The sequence below is a fragment of the Nicotiana tabacum genome, chromosome 13 (assembly GCF_000715075.1).
Source record: "Nicotiana tabacum cultivar K326 chromosome 13, ASM71507v2, whole genome shotgun sequence".
NCBI lineage: Eukaryota > Viridiplantae > Streptophyta > Magnoliopsida > Solanales > Solanaceae > Nicotiana > Nicotiana tabacum.
In genome coordinates, this window is record NC_134092.1 from 40,952,356 (window position 1) to 40,969,552 (window position 17,197).

At 36.2% G+C, this 17,197-nt stretch overlaps 1 protein-coding gene across 2 annotated transcripts; it reads left to right on the top strand.

Annotated features, from left to right (window-relative positions):
* Positions 1–3,502: 3,502 nt before the first annotated feature.
* Positions 3,503–16,424, top strand: LOC107764011 (YTH domain-containing protein ECT4-like). Of its 2 annotated transcripts, none has more exons than XM_016582533.2 (8): positions 3,503–3,859; positions 7,447–7,484; positions 7,590–7,764; positions 8,172–8,245; positions 8,337–8,837; positions 14,154–14,678; positions 14,969–15,181; positions 15,599–16,424. In XM_016582533.2, exons 1-8 carry the CDS (start codon positions 3,805–3,807, stop codon positions 15,839–15,841), a joined length of 1,824 nt encoding a protein of 607 aa, XP_016438019.2. In that variant the 5' UTR covers positions 3,503–3,804; the 3' UTR covers positions 15,842–16,424. The 2 variants fall into 2 exon arrangements, with proteins under 2 accessions (XP_016438019.2, XP_016438020.2); XM_016582534.2 differs by having other exon boundaries at positions 3,629–3,859; positions 7,565–7,764.
* Positions 16,425–17,197: the final 773 nt, after the last annotated feature.

Below are 17,197 nucleotides of genomic sequence, written 5' to 3' on the forward strand. Positions count from 1 at the left end.
TAAGCTGCAAATTCAAGAGCAGCAGCTCGCCATAATGTCTCCAATCAATCTCCTAGGCTCCCTCCTGGGTACCACTAGGACCAACACCAGAACCTGCACAATAATATGCATAAGTATAGTATGAATATAAAAGATAATATGTACTCAGTAAGTATCAAGTCTAACCCAACGAAGTAGTGGCGAGATTTTGACAAATATACTTATTTTTCATAATGTGTTCAATCCATAAGCATGTACAAATAAAGAAACAACCAAGGAATAACGAATATAAATAATAAGGTACTCAGTCAAGATAGAAAGTAATAAGGATGCTTTTTATAATAAATGATCAAAAGCAAATATCAAGGCAAGAATCCGCATATAAGAATAATATGCAACAGCTAAAATTTATACGTATGCTTCTACATGAGTCTAGAAAGTCTATGCATGATAAAGACTTAAACTTTACTTCAATTGGTACCTCCTTGGTGTCCAATATCACTACGTACCACACGATCCAATATGATATGAGTATCACGTGACTCCGAAGGGATGGATCCAAATCTATACGCCAAATCAATATCAATATCTCAAAAATCAGTCATCAATCCGCACAAAATATGCCATCGTGCCATAATCATAATAATCATATGGAACGTCCCATCGTGCCAACCTCAGTCCATATCAGAGAATCATATACAGGGATAAATATGAACAAGAGAAACATGTATAATGCATATAGACAAAAAAATAAAATATGTACAAAAGTATGCATATGTACATGTATGACTGGGGCTACAACATCTAATCCAACATACAAATAGTCAATCATGTTCAAATAAAGAATCAAAAAAGCCTAAATATGATCTCTAACATGAATAACGTTGCTCGAATAGTCATACAAATAAATAAAGCATAAAAAAAGAACATATCTCATACAAGGCATAAAGAAGCCTAAAATTTACCCATAACATGGTATAATCTTGGTATCGGCATATACACTTGTTATATCGCATATACATCACCCCAACACATGTAGTATTTCGCATATAAGTCTATATTTGAAAAACATCTCTCAAATCGAGGTTAGTCAGGATACTTACCTTTTATGGAGTAGGCTTTACCTTCCAAAATATCTTTTCCTTTATTTGCCCGCCTCCAAACATAAAAAATCTAGCCAAATGATATTCAGCAAGATCAAATAAAGCTATAGGAATCAACTCTAAATAATAAAGTTTCAATCTTTAATGAAATCTCAAAAGTCAATAAAAGGTCAACCTAGACCCACATGGTCAAAACTCGAAATAAAAATTGGATTTTATTGACCCATAATCACACGAGTCCAAATATTTGGTTAGTTTTAAAATCCAAATCCAAATCGATGTTTAAAACCTCAAAATGCACTTTCTTAACTTTCAAGTAAAAAACTCTTTTTTTCTTTTAGATTCCTTGATTTGGAGTAAGAATTAATGATAAACTCAAGTTATAATCATAGACCTAGGTTATAATCACTTTCTCCAAGTATGTGGATGAAATCTCCTTCAAAAATCTCCAAAAACCGTGTTATGTAAATCCTAAATAATAAAATAAATGTTAGGTCCGAAATGAGTTTATATAATAAATGCTAATTTTTTAGCAAAACTTCCCAGGCATTGGCGCTAACCTGGATGCGTCTCATCCCAGGCCGCCTGCTCTCCTAATTGTAATTTTTTGTAGTTTCTCATTCCAAAACTAACCCCGAATACCCTAAAACTCACCCGAACTTCCCCTGACCCCGTCCAATTATTCCAACTAATCCATATCTCTTATACTAACTTATTCGAGGGTTCAAAAAAATATACAAAAATATCACAACTAAAAAAACAAGATCCAAACCAAAATATGAACTTTCTTAAGTTCTTCAGATTCCAATTTTAAGAAGATACATCGGAATCACGCTTGAGCCTTTCGGGTGCCAAAACGAACATACATAAAAGTCTAAATCATCATACGAACCTACCGAAGATTTCAAATCACCAATCTGAGCTCGTTAACCCAAAATATTAAATGTGGTCAACTCTCTTAACTTAAAGCCTTTGGTTCGAAACTAAGTGTTCCAAATCACTCCTGAACCTCTCGGGACCCGAACCCATACCCGCAAGTCATAAAACATCAAATGAATCTACAGGAAGTCTCAAATAAAAAAATAGGATCCTAGAACTCAAAACGGCCGACTGGATCGATACAGTGGTTGTGAAGGTGGTGTTTGTGGATAAAAATGATAGAGATGATTAGGCCGGCTACCCAGGGTGGTGGTGGTGACAGAAGGGTGGTCGCGACAATGGTTTGATTAGGGATGAAGAAAGTGGGGCCCACATGAAAAATTAAGACACAATATTAGGTTTTAAGCATTTACGCGCCCAACAATTTATGAAAAACACATATTTTGCCAAGTCAGCATGATCATTTGATAATTTGGACATTGTTGAATGGACTGTTGGGACCAACCTTAAGCGTTTACAGTCAGATCTCTCTATAACAACATCCTTATATAATAGACATTCACTATAAAAGTCAAGTTTTTTCTCGGAATCGATTTTTTATGTTATATTTTACATCTCCATAATAACTTTTTACCAATAAAAGCAATATCTATCTTTATAACAATACGCTTTTTGTAAAATTACCCTTCTATAACATCCATATAGAATCTCTAATAAGATCACTAATAATAAGTTTAAAGATTTTAACCTCAACCTATTGCTACTTGGACTGAGATAGAAGATTCAACTGCTAACCTCTTAGATTGCTTTCAAGGAAAAACTATTAGGTATCCTTTTACTGAAAATTTAGATACAAATCTTCGCTAATTCAAGCGTTATATCGCTAGTAAGAGACTGGAATCTACGAAACAAGCTACAATTACGTAGTTTTTACATCAATCTTGAAATAATTTAATCTTCTAGTAGCTTTAAAATGTATGCTTTAGAGTTTAAATCTTTATACATTTAGTTACGAATTTATTAATAATGTGTTAGCTTTTTTAATATTTGATTAGTAAAATTTACATATCTTTTGAATATTTAAATTTGAATAATGTTCTTATCTTTTATATGTTACATTAAAAAGTTAATTTTTGAATAATTTTTGTTTATAACAACCAAAATATATTTAAACTTTAAATGTTATTATATGTGTATAATAGTCATTTACTATAAATGCCAAAAAATATCGAAACAAATAATGTTATTATAGAGATGTTTGATTGTATTTTTATATTTTCCCAAAACAATATATTAGTAGGAAAAACATCACATCAAAGCTAAATCGTTTTTTATCACTAATGTGTATATGAATTCTTGAAAGTTGTGAACGTTGCATTATGTATTTTCAACAATAAGATAACAGATTAACAGTAGTATCAAACATTTTGTAACGTTTCAAAATAAAAAGTCTTATATAGAAAATTTATTACATCAGCAAATATTTCTATGCTAGTACCTACCTTCACTTATAAGTTACCAGCAAGAGTACGAGAAGAAGTGGAAAAAGTGAAACTGAAACGGTAACTTCCTCGTCGGGCACACCGAGGAAGGAATATATATTATGTACAAAAATACGGACCCTAAACCCCTTTTTATGTCTAATTATTTTCAAACCCTCCCGCGAAGCTAAATTTCCCCTTTTTCTCTCTCTCTTTGATTCGAATAAGAGAAATTGGGGGTTTACAGTAATTGGGGTTTTCGTATATTTAGTTCTGTAAACTCATCCCTCGACTCGATTCTTCTTTTGATTTGCATTGATTATCATTAGATTTGACTTTGATTTTCAATTCAATTCTAATTGATGGAGGATACTAATCAGCAGAACGTCGATCGATTCACGTCTGTTTCATCTTCAGGTTGGTTAAAATTTCTTTTGTGCGTTTTTTACTTACATAGGTTATTACGTATCACGAGTGGATCTAGGATTTAAAAGCAGTGAGTGTATATAGATATGTTTTTGTTTAAATTTTGTATATATATATATATATATAGCTCTAGCACGAGGTGGCAGGTACCTGCCGTGGTCGGCATCTCTTCCTGTATTGGCTGAATTCTATATATTCCGACCTTTTTGTATGACCCACCTTTTTGTATGACCGTGGTGTATGTACCAGTTTGCTCGCACCTCAACTATTCCACCCGTATCTGCCACCTCTCACCAGCACATGTATTATCTCTGCCACCAAGGTTTAGACAAATGTGAATAAATTAGCTAGTCTTTTTACCTGTGCTGGGATTTGAACCTAAGACCTTGTGTGTAATGTTATGTTGTTAGAGATTTATTTGGTCTTTGTTTAATGATAAAAACAAGACTAGCCATATACACAAAGTGCTTCCAGGTTAGTAGAGGAAGAATGAGCAAGGGATGTAGGTGTTAAGATATGAGTTCGGCTAAGCTAAGTAGCTTTGGTCCATACTTTGTTTCTCTATTAAGAGATCCACTAAATATGTAAAAGAAATAATGAGTTCGGCAGAACCTAGTAGTTTGGCCGAACCCTGTATATGTGTTGAGAAATTTACTAAATTGTACAAAATTTATGGGTTTAACAGAACCCAGTAGCTTTGGCTCAAATCATGTATATGTCTTAAGAAATTGACTAATATGTGCAAAAGTTAAATTCAACATACTAGCACTTGAGGTTGCTATCCTAGAATCAAAAACCCATAAAGTTCAAATCCTGATACGTATTTGAGAGGGAGCATATGTTGGGCAGCCTTCCCTTTGCATTTGTGCAGAGATGCTTTATCCACAACTTGTGTAGTGGGTTATATAGAGTATGTTCGTGTGACTGTATTAATAGGAAATTTTCGTTTGCTCTGGGTAATGTTGCAGTTGATAGTTCTCTTTCTTAGAGATTTGTTGTGTTGCGGTTGCTTTTTCAGGGTTTCACAAAAAGGGATTTGTGCATTCTTTTCGGTTGTATAATTTAGCCTGCTATAAGCTGCTTTGAAGCAATTTATGTACAGTACAATCATCTGTTGAAGGTGATTTCTGATCTTTTAGGAAGTGTTATTAGTTAAAGATCTTAACGTAAAAATTTAGCATGATAAGATATGGAAAAAGATTACGATTTCTTTCCCTCACTTATATCTCGTCCCAGAATTGAGAAAGTAGCAAGAACCCTAACTGGTGAATCCTTTCTACACTGGATCTGCTTTCTATCCTTTTTTGGGTCAACTGAATGCCTACTTCATGCAAAGTGCATGGTAAAAGTATGAGTGTACTTATTGGGAGTCTTCCAACATCTGAACAAGTAAAACCGCAGTTCTTTTACCGAATTTCTTTTAAAATAACACATAGATAATAATGTGTGAGAAGGTAATTTGAGATGGTTTGGCATGTCTTACGAAGAGATAACATGCACAATGTGTGGTATACTTAGTTGCTCGGACTCGGGTGTCCAATCCTGGTGGGGATCGAAAGGTCGGATCCTTCATGATCTGAATTTTAAAATTTGGGGGTATGGGACGAGGCACGATGTGGGTGCGAGAATTCGGCTAAAAGTAATTCAAATATCTTTTTTAATGAGCAAAGTAATTCAAATATCTAAAATAGAGTTATTAAAATATGTCTAAATTATGAGATATTATTGGAAAACTTACAAGGTATTCCAAGAAGGAGAAAACATTGATCAATAGGAGAATTCGAGAAGGAGATAAAAAGAAAAGGACTGGCATAGAAATTTTTATGTACAAACTATTCCATTTTCTTCAATTTCACCTTAGCTTGTGTTTTGATCTAAAAAATCATTGTATTTATCCCGAATTTCTCCGTTGATTTTGGTTAAAGTACCCACAATCAGTCGACCAGATCCGGTACGGATCCCACACCCACGTCGTGACGATTCGGGTGCGGCACCGAAAGTGAAGAGTCGAGCAACCTAGGTAGTGTATGATGATTCAATGTAATGAAAGGGGACAAATTAGTCGTAAAATTGTTTGAAGAAAAGTTGTGGCAAAAAACAAATATCTTGGAAAATGTGGGTATATCTCAGAGCAAATCAGTGGAAACAAAATATCCGTGTAGGTAGTACCAACTAGATGGCAGTAAAGCTTAGTTGTTGTTGCTACACTTACATTAGGTCCGTTGTCTGGCGGGAGTCTTTTCTTCTAGTTTTAAAAATTGACCATGTAAGGATAAAAATTGACCATGTAAGGATGAATTTGAGAGAGATTTTAGTTCTAGAGAACAGTTATTTTGTCCTAAAAATAAATTATCTAGTATTGGAATTTAATTGACTTAAATAGAGCGGGAATGGATGAGGATTCATATAGCAGATTGAAATTGAGGTGTAGTTGATTGATGGGCTGATATGACTAATGCAATCTATAGGTTAGTGATTAATTGCCACTTACACATTGTTCAATGATTGTTTGGGCATATTGCTCTAGCTCTTCTGCCTAAACTAAAGTTCGAAGTAAAAATATCATTAAATGGGAGAATAGATACTTGATTATGAGGTATTTTGCTATGTTGGTTCTAGTTACTTGCCTCTCTTCCACAGTATTGCTGATGTGAACAAAGTATTCCCATGGATCTTTACCATCATCTTGCAAATTTTGTAATATTTACAATTGAATTGATGACTTTAGTCATATGGGCATGCTTAATTACATCCTTATGTGATAAATGTAACTCTTCCCGAATCTTGTCATTTAGAATCTGCAAATTGATCAAAGCCATCTCAAAAAGGAACTAGGAGCTTCTGAACAAACTGATGTCCTTTTGAGCATTTATTTGTCCCTGGGTTTTCACAAAATTAGCTAAGTCCTGCACATTTTCCCCACTGAATTTAGAAAAATTGATGTTTCGAATTGGTGTATCTACTAAAGTTGACATTGCAAAAGTAAGTTCTTACTTTTATAGTTCTATTTTAAATCCTTGTTTTCACAAATTGAACAAGTAGTGTTTATTTTCATTGAAATGTAGATGGGGACTCATTTTTGTGCTTACACAATATAATTAAATTTATGAAAAAGCTATTTTTTTCGAGTAGAGCATCATTTCCAATTGCAAGATCCAGCGTTTGAGCGATAGAAGTTCCAAATCTACCAAAATATCTTTCCACAGAGCAGCCCTTTGAGGCTTTTCTCTCTTATGGCCTTTGGGAGGAAGAATCCTGCTTTTATCTGAAGGGAGCAATCTCATATCCTATTGCCTCGGGTGGCAGAGTATCTGCATTTATCATTTGGATTTGGCCTTGAGAAGTACATTTTTCATCTTTGTTGTTTTACTTATCGAGTAAATAAATGAATTTATTAAAAATTATTTTTCTTTTGAGTTTTGTGGGTTTTATATCAAACCTGAGAGAGAAATCAACTTAGATTTAGCGGGGTCCTCTAATGTCCTTGTTTCATACACTTTAAAAATCTACATATCACTGAGTTAGTACTAGCTTGCATTGGTTTTGACAAGTAACAGCCTTCTTTGGTGTGGGTATAGGTGAAAGAGCCGTTGAGCCACATAATGCTGCAGAACAGGTATATTACTAATAGTCTTCAATATTTCTAGCTTATTCTTTTTTTATAGTTTTGCCAGCATAGTTGACGTATTTGGTTAGTACTTCCATTTTAATCCATTATCAGCCTATTTCGCCCAAAGATGAAAGGACTGTTTCTGCAAATGCTTCTGTGAATGCAATCATCCCTGGGGCTTTAAGAAATGCTAAAGATCACCCTGTTACCTCTGAAACTGGAGCTCTGTCCGCCTTTTATCCTCTCAATTCCTATTCTCCTCAGGACCAAGGTTTTTACTATGGAGGTTAGTTCCTTTGGCTAATGTTAAGTTGTTATTGCAGTTCACCTGGTTTCACATGAATACAGCAAGATGCCAATGAATAATTTCCTATTAAATCATTTCTCTCCTTTTTTTTCTTCTTTTTCTACAAAGATCTTTTGATTTTGAAGGTAATAGAAATAAAAGTTCTACCTGTTAAAGTTTTGACTAATGTTGAAATGATTGTGATTTGTGAAGGGAAAGACAAGTTTTTATTCAGTAGATGGTATGTCTGCCAACGGATTCGCTATCTTTGATTACTTCTTAACCTTATTTTTAGGATTTCCTTTGTGAAATATAGTCCCCCTCCCATGGGTGGTAAGGGGAGTAGACAAAATTGTTAAATTTAGAATCCTTATGGTCGCTGGTCCTTTATTTGCTTTCTGCCTCAGGTTACGACAACGGCACTGGGAGTTGGGCCGAACAATCCAATGATGTCAATGTGAACTTGCATGTAGTTCCGCCAGTAAGTTCTGATTCCACTTTATGTAAGTGGAAGCATTTATATTCCATACAGTGGGTCACCAAATATTAATAATCTCCTTGACCGTTTGCAGGCAATGTACAATGAGAATCCCCTCTTTTTCCCTCCGGGTTACGGCTTTGATGCTCAGATGGCATTTGGACAGTTCTCCCCCATCGCTAGTCCTCTTTCTCCTTTTATGATAGATGGCCAGCTATACTCCCCACACCAGATTCCGGTTTCTCCAAATTACTATGCACCACCTATTTCCCCTGGCTTGCCGCATGTTACATCAGCTCTTCCAGCTTCGCAGCCTGATCTGGTGGCACCAGGAAGCACTGGCCATGAAATTGATAGCACGTATTTTGGGCCAGGATCAGGTTACTACATACCCGTCGGATCGTTTGGCGGAGGCGAGCTTTCGGGAAGCAGCAACATTGGTTTCTACAATTACCAAGGTGAATTTGGATCTGGTCAATCTTTATCTAATCGACCTAACCCCGACTCTGGAAGATACATGTCTCAAATGACATCTGCGGCACTATATCCACAACCAGTTGGCATACTTGGGTCGTACGAACTAAACGCCATGCAGGTTTGTTATCATTTTTCTTCACTGGAAAATTTAGTGAAAGAGAAGCGATCTGTTACTAATTCTAATGATGTGTTTTTATCACCTCAAATATTATGTTAATAATATGATTATATGCTACTAACAACTACAACAACAAACCCAGTATAATCCCACAAGTGAGGTCTTAGGAGGGTAGTGTGATTATATGCTACTGCTTACATAAAAAGTTTTTCCTTTCTTAATAAACTAACCAACCCAGTTTTAGTGCATAGCTTAGTTACAGATTTATGTTAATACTTATTTGGATGTAGCTCGTTCTTTTTTTCACCAGATGTAGCTGGTTCATTAATGGTAAACTTTTCTACTCATTAGAGAAAAATTAAGAGTAAGCACCACTCCATGCATTAGAGAGCATTTAAAACTCGATCAATTCTATCCCTTTTTTTGGGTCAGGTAAAATTAAAACTCGATAAATTGTGACTTTTCTGGCTGTATGTATTTCATTTCCTTCTTCAGTTTCCACCTTACTCACTAATGGAAAGAAATACAATATGGGTTAGCAGCGTAGCCTGGATTCTTCTTGATATATTATACGTGTGCAATCACAAAGGCCTCATAGGTATTTTGTTGAATTATGTCGGCTAGATATGCCATTTTTGGCTATCCCTTGTAGCTATTGGGTTTATGTAATTACCCGATACATAGATTTTGAGAAGTCTTTTACGAAATCATTGAATAGCTAGTTAAAATTGTATTCACAATAGTCGAGCCTTTATTTTCCGGACAACTGCGTTAGTATTGGATATTGGTGTGTCCAATACTAGTGCCAATTGAAGGTTTCTATTACTTGTAGTACAAAATACGAGATTGTATCTCGCATGGCTCATCAGTACCTAGCTCTTAGACCATGTTTGGTAGTGTCTTATAGGATATAGCATTAAAGGTATGAGAATTCTATTCGAGGGAGCGAAATAGTATTGACTCTTGAGGAGCGAAATAGTATGACTTTTGGAGTAATGAGGATATACCGTATTGTATAAGCGGTTTGATTTTGTGGAGTTTCAATTGAAATGACATACTTCTGTAAGCGTCAGGATCTTGGTGAATTATCAATGAAATAGCTTCGACTTATAAAAAATCTTATAAGTCAAATGTACAAGATGTATCCACAGGCAACACTATATAAGAAAATACATATCCAAGAAATTCATCCTAGATTTGAAATAATTTCCTTGTCTGCACCTTTTCATAAAACAGAATCCTAAAGTTGAAACAATTACGGATTACTTTATTTAATCGAGGGGGAAACTGTTAACTTTTCTTTTCCATTTTGTGGTACGATAAGAAAACAAGAAAATGATCCTAATGCGTTCCATCTTTTAAGAACGGCCTTGTGAATGAAGTCTACAGTAGCTTACTTTGGATTTTAAGGTGTATATACTGATATCATTACTAATTTTGGTGTCCCTTTTGTCAAACTGTATAATATCTTATTTATCCTTGTACATGTCATATTTGTTGTCTCTTTTCTCTGAAATAAAAATAATAATACGGGTAACTTATCTACATAATTTATAGTGCTGGTTCTAGTGTACAAAACAATAGATCAGTGAAACTATGTGTAGATTTTAAGAAGAAGAAAAGACTTCTTATATTTCTGTGTGTGTTTACATCCCATGAGCAAGGGAATTTATACAAAGCTCCTATTGCGAATTAAGAAAATAAAATAAATCTATACAGTCAATCCAGCTATTAAATCAAATAAAATCAGATTTCCTAAATATAATCAAATCTCCTGAAATCATGCTAATCAACGCTCCTAAATCAAATCTCCTTGAATCATGCTAATCAACACTCCTTGAATCATGTTAATCAACACTCCCCCTCAAGTTGGTGCAAAGATGTCGCACTTGCCCAACTTGCAACTCAATGTATGGAAAGTTCACTTGTTGAGACCTTTGGTAAACACATTAGCTAGTTGTTTTTTCGATGGCACATGAAACAAACTCAAGACACCAGTGGTAACTTTTTCTTTGATGAAGTGTCGATCAATTTTCACATGCTTTGTTCGATCATGCTGGATTGGATTATGAGTTGTACTGATGGCAGCCTTATTGTCACAGTGTAAGGAAAGCTTCCTTTTTCAGACAATCTCAATTCCTGTAGTAGCTTTTGTAGCCAAAGCAGTTCGCAAACACCCTGGGCCATAGCTCTATATTCTGCCTCCACATTTGATCTAGCTATACTTTGCTTCTTGCTTCTCAAAGTAATCAAGTTTCCTTCTACGAGCTTACAATAACCGAATGTTGATCTTCTGTCATCTAGAGATCCAGCCCAATTCGCGTCTGTTAAGGCTTCTATTTGGAGGTGATCATGTTTGGAGAAAAGTAGACCTTTCCCTGAAGCAGACTTCAGATACCGCAAAATGTGAAAGACAACTTGCATATGAGAATCTCAGGGATCATGCATGAACTGACTCACTAGGCTATGTCTGGTCTAGTGTGGGAGAGATAAATGAGTCTTCCAACCAACCTCTGATATCTCTCCTTATCAATTGACTCTCCAACTCCGCTTTGTAACTTGTGATTGCTTTCAATGGGTGATTCTGTGTTATCTGTCATACCGGTTTCTTTCAAGAGATCCAAAATATACTTTCTTTGAGAAATAAAGATACCTCTTTTGGATCTAGCAACCTCAATTCCCAAGAAGTACTACAATTTTCCTAGATCCTTGATCTCAAATTCATGGGCCAACAACTTCTTCAATCGGGCCATCTCCTCTTTGTCATCTCTTGTCATTACCATGTCATCAACATAAACTATGAGAAGAGTGAGTTTACCTGTTTGATGTCTTATGAAGAGGGTGTGATCAACATTGCTTTGTTGGTAACCGAAGGAGATCATTGCTTTGCTGAATTTGTCAAACCAAGCTCTGGGGGATTGCTTCAGTCCGTACAAGGCTTTCTTCAATCTGCATACCTTTCCTTAACTCTGTGCAGTATCAAATCCATGAGGAATCTCCATATACACCTCTTCTACTAAGTCTCCATGAAGAAATGCATGCTTCACATCAAACTGTTGCAAGTCCCAATCAAGATTAGCTGCACAAGACAAAAGAATTTTAATAGTGTTCATCTTAGCAACAGGGGCAAATGTCTCATGATAATCCACTCCATAAGTCTGAGTGAATCCCTTAGCCACCAATCTTGCTTTGAATCTTTCAATTGAGCCATCAGCTTTGTGCTTCACAGTGAAGACCCATTTGCAGCCAACTAACTTCTTGTCTGGTGGTGAAGTGATAAGTTCCCAAGTCTCATTTTTTGACAAGGCCTTCATTTCTTCAATCATTGTTTGCTTCTATTTAGGATCTGCAAAAGCTTCCCTCCAATTTTGGGGAATAGACACAGAAGAAATAGACAAGGCAAAGGCTCTATAGGAGGGAGACAAAAAATTATAGGAGACAAAATTAGATAAAGGGTGTTTGGTGGTGCAAGATCTGACTCTTTTTCTATGAGCAATAGGCACATCTAACTCATTAGAAAATGTAGATAACTCACCAGTAGAAGAAGGTTCAGCTTCGGTAGATTGCATGATGGCTTCTTCTGCCCTATTTCTCCTTGAGTAAGTTTTCAAATCAGGCCTATCCAAACACCCAATAGTCTCTCCCTGAATTCTTTCTCTAAATTCACTTTTCCCTATGACAATATCATCAAGAGGTCCAGTAATGGAACTAGGTAGAATCACCTCTTCCTCCTTACTGCTCTCCCCTGAAGAGGTGATGAGGTAATACTGAAATAGGGCTCAGATTCTTGAAAGGTAACATGCATGCTAACAAAAGATCTCCTAGAGGAAGGATGATAACATTTGTAACATTTCTTTGTCGGAGAATACCCAATAAAACGCACTTTATAGCTCTAGGATCAAGTTTCCCAGAATTTCTAGTGTGGACAAAGCAAACACACCCAAACACCTTTGGAGGAACTGTATATTCATTCTTACCCTTTAAAGCTTTCAGAGGACTGAGAAAATTGAAGTGTTTAAGTGGCATTCTGTTGATAAGATAGGCAGCCGCTAGAATAGCATCCCCAGTAAGGTTTTGGTAGATGCATGGTGAACATAAGAGATCTTGCTACTTCTAACAGATGTCTATTTTTTCTTTCAACGATCACATTTTGCGCACTAGTGTAAGGACAACTAGTCTGATGGACTATCCCATTGGACTCCAAATAAGCACCAAATCTTTTATTCATGTATTCGCTGCCATTGTTAGTTCTCAAGATTTTTATTTTGGCATCAAACTGAGTACAAATCATCTTATGAAATGACTGAAAACAAGAGAAAACTTCACTTTTGGCTTTTAACAAATATACCCAAGTCATACTAGTGCAACAATCAATGAAAGTAACAAACCATCGACTACCAGACAAAGAAACAGTTTGGGTAGGACCTCATACATCAGAATGAATAGTCATAAACATAATTGTTCTTCTATATCACTCACATGATAAGAGTTTCTAGTATGCTTGGCATATTCACACGCATCACAGAATAAAAATTCAAATCGAGTCCTTGAAAACAAATCGGGACATAACTTCAAAACAAAGAATGATGGGTGTCCTAACCGTCTATGTTGTTGTATTATTTCTTGGTTGACATACTTACTTTCCCCAAAAAAGGCTTGACCGGAGTTTTGAATTCCATCTAATATATACAAGTTATCACGTCGAAAACAGTCTCTCTGCCCTTACAGGGTAGGGGTAAGACTGCGTGCATTCTACCCTCCCCAAACCCCACTTTTGGGATTACACTAGGTTGTTGCATATACAAGTCATCACGCAATCTACTCCTGAAAAATACAATGTTGGGAAAGAACTCGATTTTACGGTTTAGAGCTTTGGTGATTGCACTAACAGATAAAAGATTGACAGGGAACTCAGGGACATGGAGCACGGATAATAGTTTAATGTTAAGCACAGTGATTGCCTTTGAAATCATAGCCATCAGTCTTACTTTTTACATTCTGCATATTGTGCTCGATCAATAATTAAAGAACATAGTGCATATTTTAACTGCAAAATCTTGATGATGGTCATTAGACACGCATTCACTAGCTTGGAATTTGAGATCTAGTCAATGCTGTGTTATATCTCCTAACTTGAATAGGGGTGAGACTTAGATACATCCTATCCCAGTAAAGCAGCTGACTTTTATCATCTCAAATAAGAAACTATATACAAGGAATTGATTATCTTTATGGTCCTGTCTTGTGTTTCTCTGGGCTGTTTATACTCAGTAGCACCTTCTGTTCTGAATGATCTACTTATTTGATCAAAACTAGGCTTCACATCAAGGTCTTGGATTCACACCAGGCTCCTCAGGCAGGAATTATTCCCAAGGCAATCCTTATCCTAGTGCAAACTATGGTACTGGGTCTAGTTCTCTGTGGGAACCAGGTCACAGAAATTGGCTAACTCCTGACAGAGGTGGAAGACGTGAGAGGGATCGGCACTCTGTTAACATTTCTACTGAATCACTTGGTATGGCAAGTGAACGAAACCGAGGACCAAGGGCATTAAAACCAAAGAGCAAGGGTCCCATTGAGGATAGCTCTTCATCTGTCATCCGTAAAGAAGTTGAGTCGACTAATACTTTGCAGCCTGAGCAGTATAATCGGCCTGAATTTGTCACTGGTTATGAACATGCCAAGTTCTTTGTCATCAAATCCTTCAGTGAAGATAATGTTCACAAAAGCATCAAATATAGTGTGTGGGCTAGCACTCCTCTGGGAAATGGAAAGCTTGATGCTGCTTATCGTGAAGCAAAAGAGAGGAATGCTGATTGTCCTGTTTTTCTCTTTTTCTCGGTATGTTCCTTCAATTGTTATATTGGCTTGTGAGTTAAATGAACGCATTACTCTCCTGGAGAATGGTGCATATACAGAACAACCTTTGTCATTATTCTCAGAAGGCTTCTATTTGTCTTTCAGTTATTTTTCTTTTTCCACTTATGTTTTTCTAAATTTGTATCTCTTTTTAGCACGGTATTTGAAAACTTAGGAAACACCAATGCATGCTTATAAGTATACATCTTCTGTATGATAGGCATGCTTAAACTTTTGAGCTTTTAAATTTTAATATTTGGGTACAACTCTAGGTGAATGCTAGTGGACAATTTTGTGGGGTTGCTGAGATGGTTGGGCCTGTTGATTTTGAGAACAATGCGGAGCACTGGCAGCAGGATCGATGGAGTGGGCAATTTCCTGTTAAATGGCATGTCATTAAGGACGTGCCTAACAGTCAGTTCCGCCACCTACTTCTGGAACATAATGACAACAAACCAGTTACTCACAGTCGAGATTCTCAAGAGGTATATATCTTTACTATACGCCCTTGTAATCTTCTACTTTTGTTCTTGCTTCTTTAATGTCTAAGATTATCATCCAGTTCTTTTTTGATAAGGAAGATTATTATCCAGTTCTCAATGTCTATTACCGATTGGAGCTGCAAATTTTCTGCGGAATTCCTTATCTTGAATGTAGCTAGTCCAGATCTTTTGTCTGTATCATCACATAAATTATTTCAGGATGGTGCAGCTTGATTTGCAAATATTGATCAATGGCTGCTAGAAATTTCTCTTGTTTTCTTTTTTCTTTCTGTATGCTAACATTCAAAACCTTGGCATTGACAACCATGTGCCCTTGCTCTTGCTTGGGCTATGTGTCCTATAGCTTGTGTTTACGAGTTGCAGTTGCTTCACATTGTTTTGTCTTTCTGATCATTTCAGGTGAAATTGTCAGAGGGACTAGAAATGTTGAAAATTTTCAAAAACTATGAAGCGGATACCTCTATATTGGATGATTTCACCTATTACGATGAGAGGGAGAAGTCCTTGCTGGAAAAGAAGAGTAAACAGCGAACACTTCAACCTGGTAGTGCTGCAGTTACTACTGCAGCTGACACAATAAGTCAACTAGCGGATAGTCTTGCCGGCACATTAAACTTGGAAGGCAACAAGAAATTGCCTTAAAAAGAGTTTGTAATGCTTAAGCCTGTAGCAGATTCCAGAGGCAATATCAACTGCTGTCATTCAATGTTAGTTGGTTGGGCAACCAGCTGGCTCGTATAGTTAAGGAGATTGCTAACAGCATTTTGGGAGGTGGCCTTTTCATCACCTTTGGATCAGAAAACTCTCTTTATCTCTTTCCTTTATTTGTCATTTGTTCAATGAGTTGGTTGTGATTTGCAATTCTTGGGCAAGGAGAGGCAGCCAGTAATGTTAGTGCTAACTGTTTTCCCGTTATTTCTTCGTTGTTTCTTTAAGTAGGTGATGGCAGGCAATACAGAAGCCATCCGACATCTGGAAATTTGGATCTTTCCGGGCTGATGTTTTATGTACTCTAGTTTTTCATAGTTTCAGGCAGTACCAATGGCTGCTTTTGTATTCCTATAGAACTGCCAAAATGGGTGATAATTGGGAGGAGGCCTTAATATCTTTAGAGAAATCGAATGACTTGATATCGAGCCTGTATTTCTTCATCAACCAAAATAATGTCTGGCCTTGGCAGTCAGATTATTTCTTTTATGGAATCATAGGTATCGATGTTTTCTCATGCTGCATTGTTCTAGCTATTGTCTTTACTCCGACCTTTTAATATGGTGTGTTCGGCCGAACATAGTAGTTTTTGCTCTAACAGTGTATTTGTGTAAAGAAATTCATTATATATGTACGAATATTAAATTTAGAACCTATTTATTAGCACTTAAGTCGTCGTTCTAAAATTTATAACCCGTGTTGATGGATCCTTCAACTACTTCAAAGGAATGTCAACGAGGAAGCATATTTTCACTAGCATACTTGCTCGAGATTGAAGATGGCTCATCAGGTTCCCTTAAATAAGTGGTCGATTGGGAGATTTATTTCTTATTCGAATGTGCATCAAGATTTGATTATGGTCTCTTAACCACTGAAGAATTTGAGCTATGCACCAAACGCGGAAATATATCAAAGGTTTAACCAACTTCAAAGCTTCATCTCCTTTTTGTTCTCTTATTTCGAAAGTCCAGTATTACACCTCCATCTTGTTTTCTTATTTTTCAATTGTAATTTTTATTTTTATTATTTCCCTCAAAGGAGAACAAAATAAAGCATTGGCGGGGTGGTCGTGAACTAAGATAGTTAACTTATTGTCTCCAATAATTAGAACAATTAATCCCCATCCCTTATACCAACTAGTATATCCTGATCATACAAATTGATTTGAATGTGTCCCATCTCCAAGCAAAATCGTCATTCTTGCTCCCCAATAATCAGAAATTCAATCCTCCAAAACCTCTCATTCACCAACACCACATTGACTAATAAAACATTGTGGTCATATAGATT

Coding starts and splice junctions, on each gene's coding strand:
- LOC107764011 (XM_016582533.2), top strand. CDS start 3,805: ATGGAGGATACTAATCAGCAGAACGTCGATCGATTCACGTCTGTTTCA. Junction 8,838..14,153: donor ACGAACTAAACGCCATGCAG/GTTTGTTATCAT, acceptor GATCAAAACTAG/GCTTCACATCAAGGTCTTGG. Junction 14,679..14,968: donor CTGTTTTTCTCTTTTTCTCG/GTATGTTCCTTC, acceptor GTACAACTCTAG/GTGAATGCTAGTGGACAATT.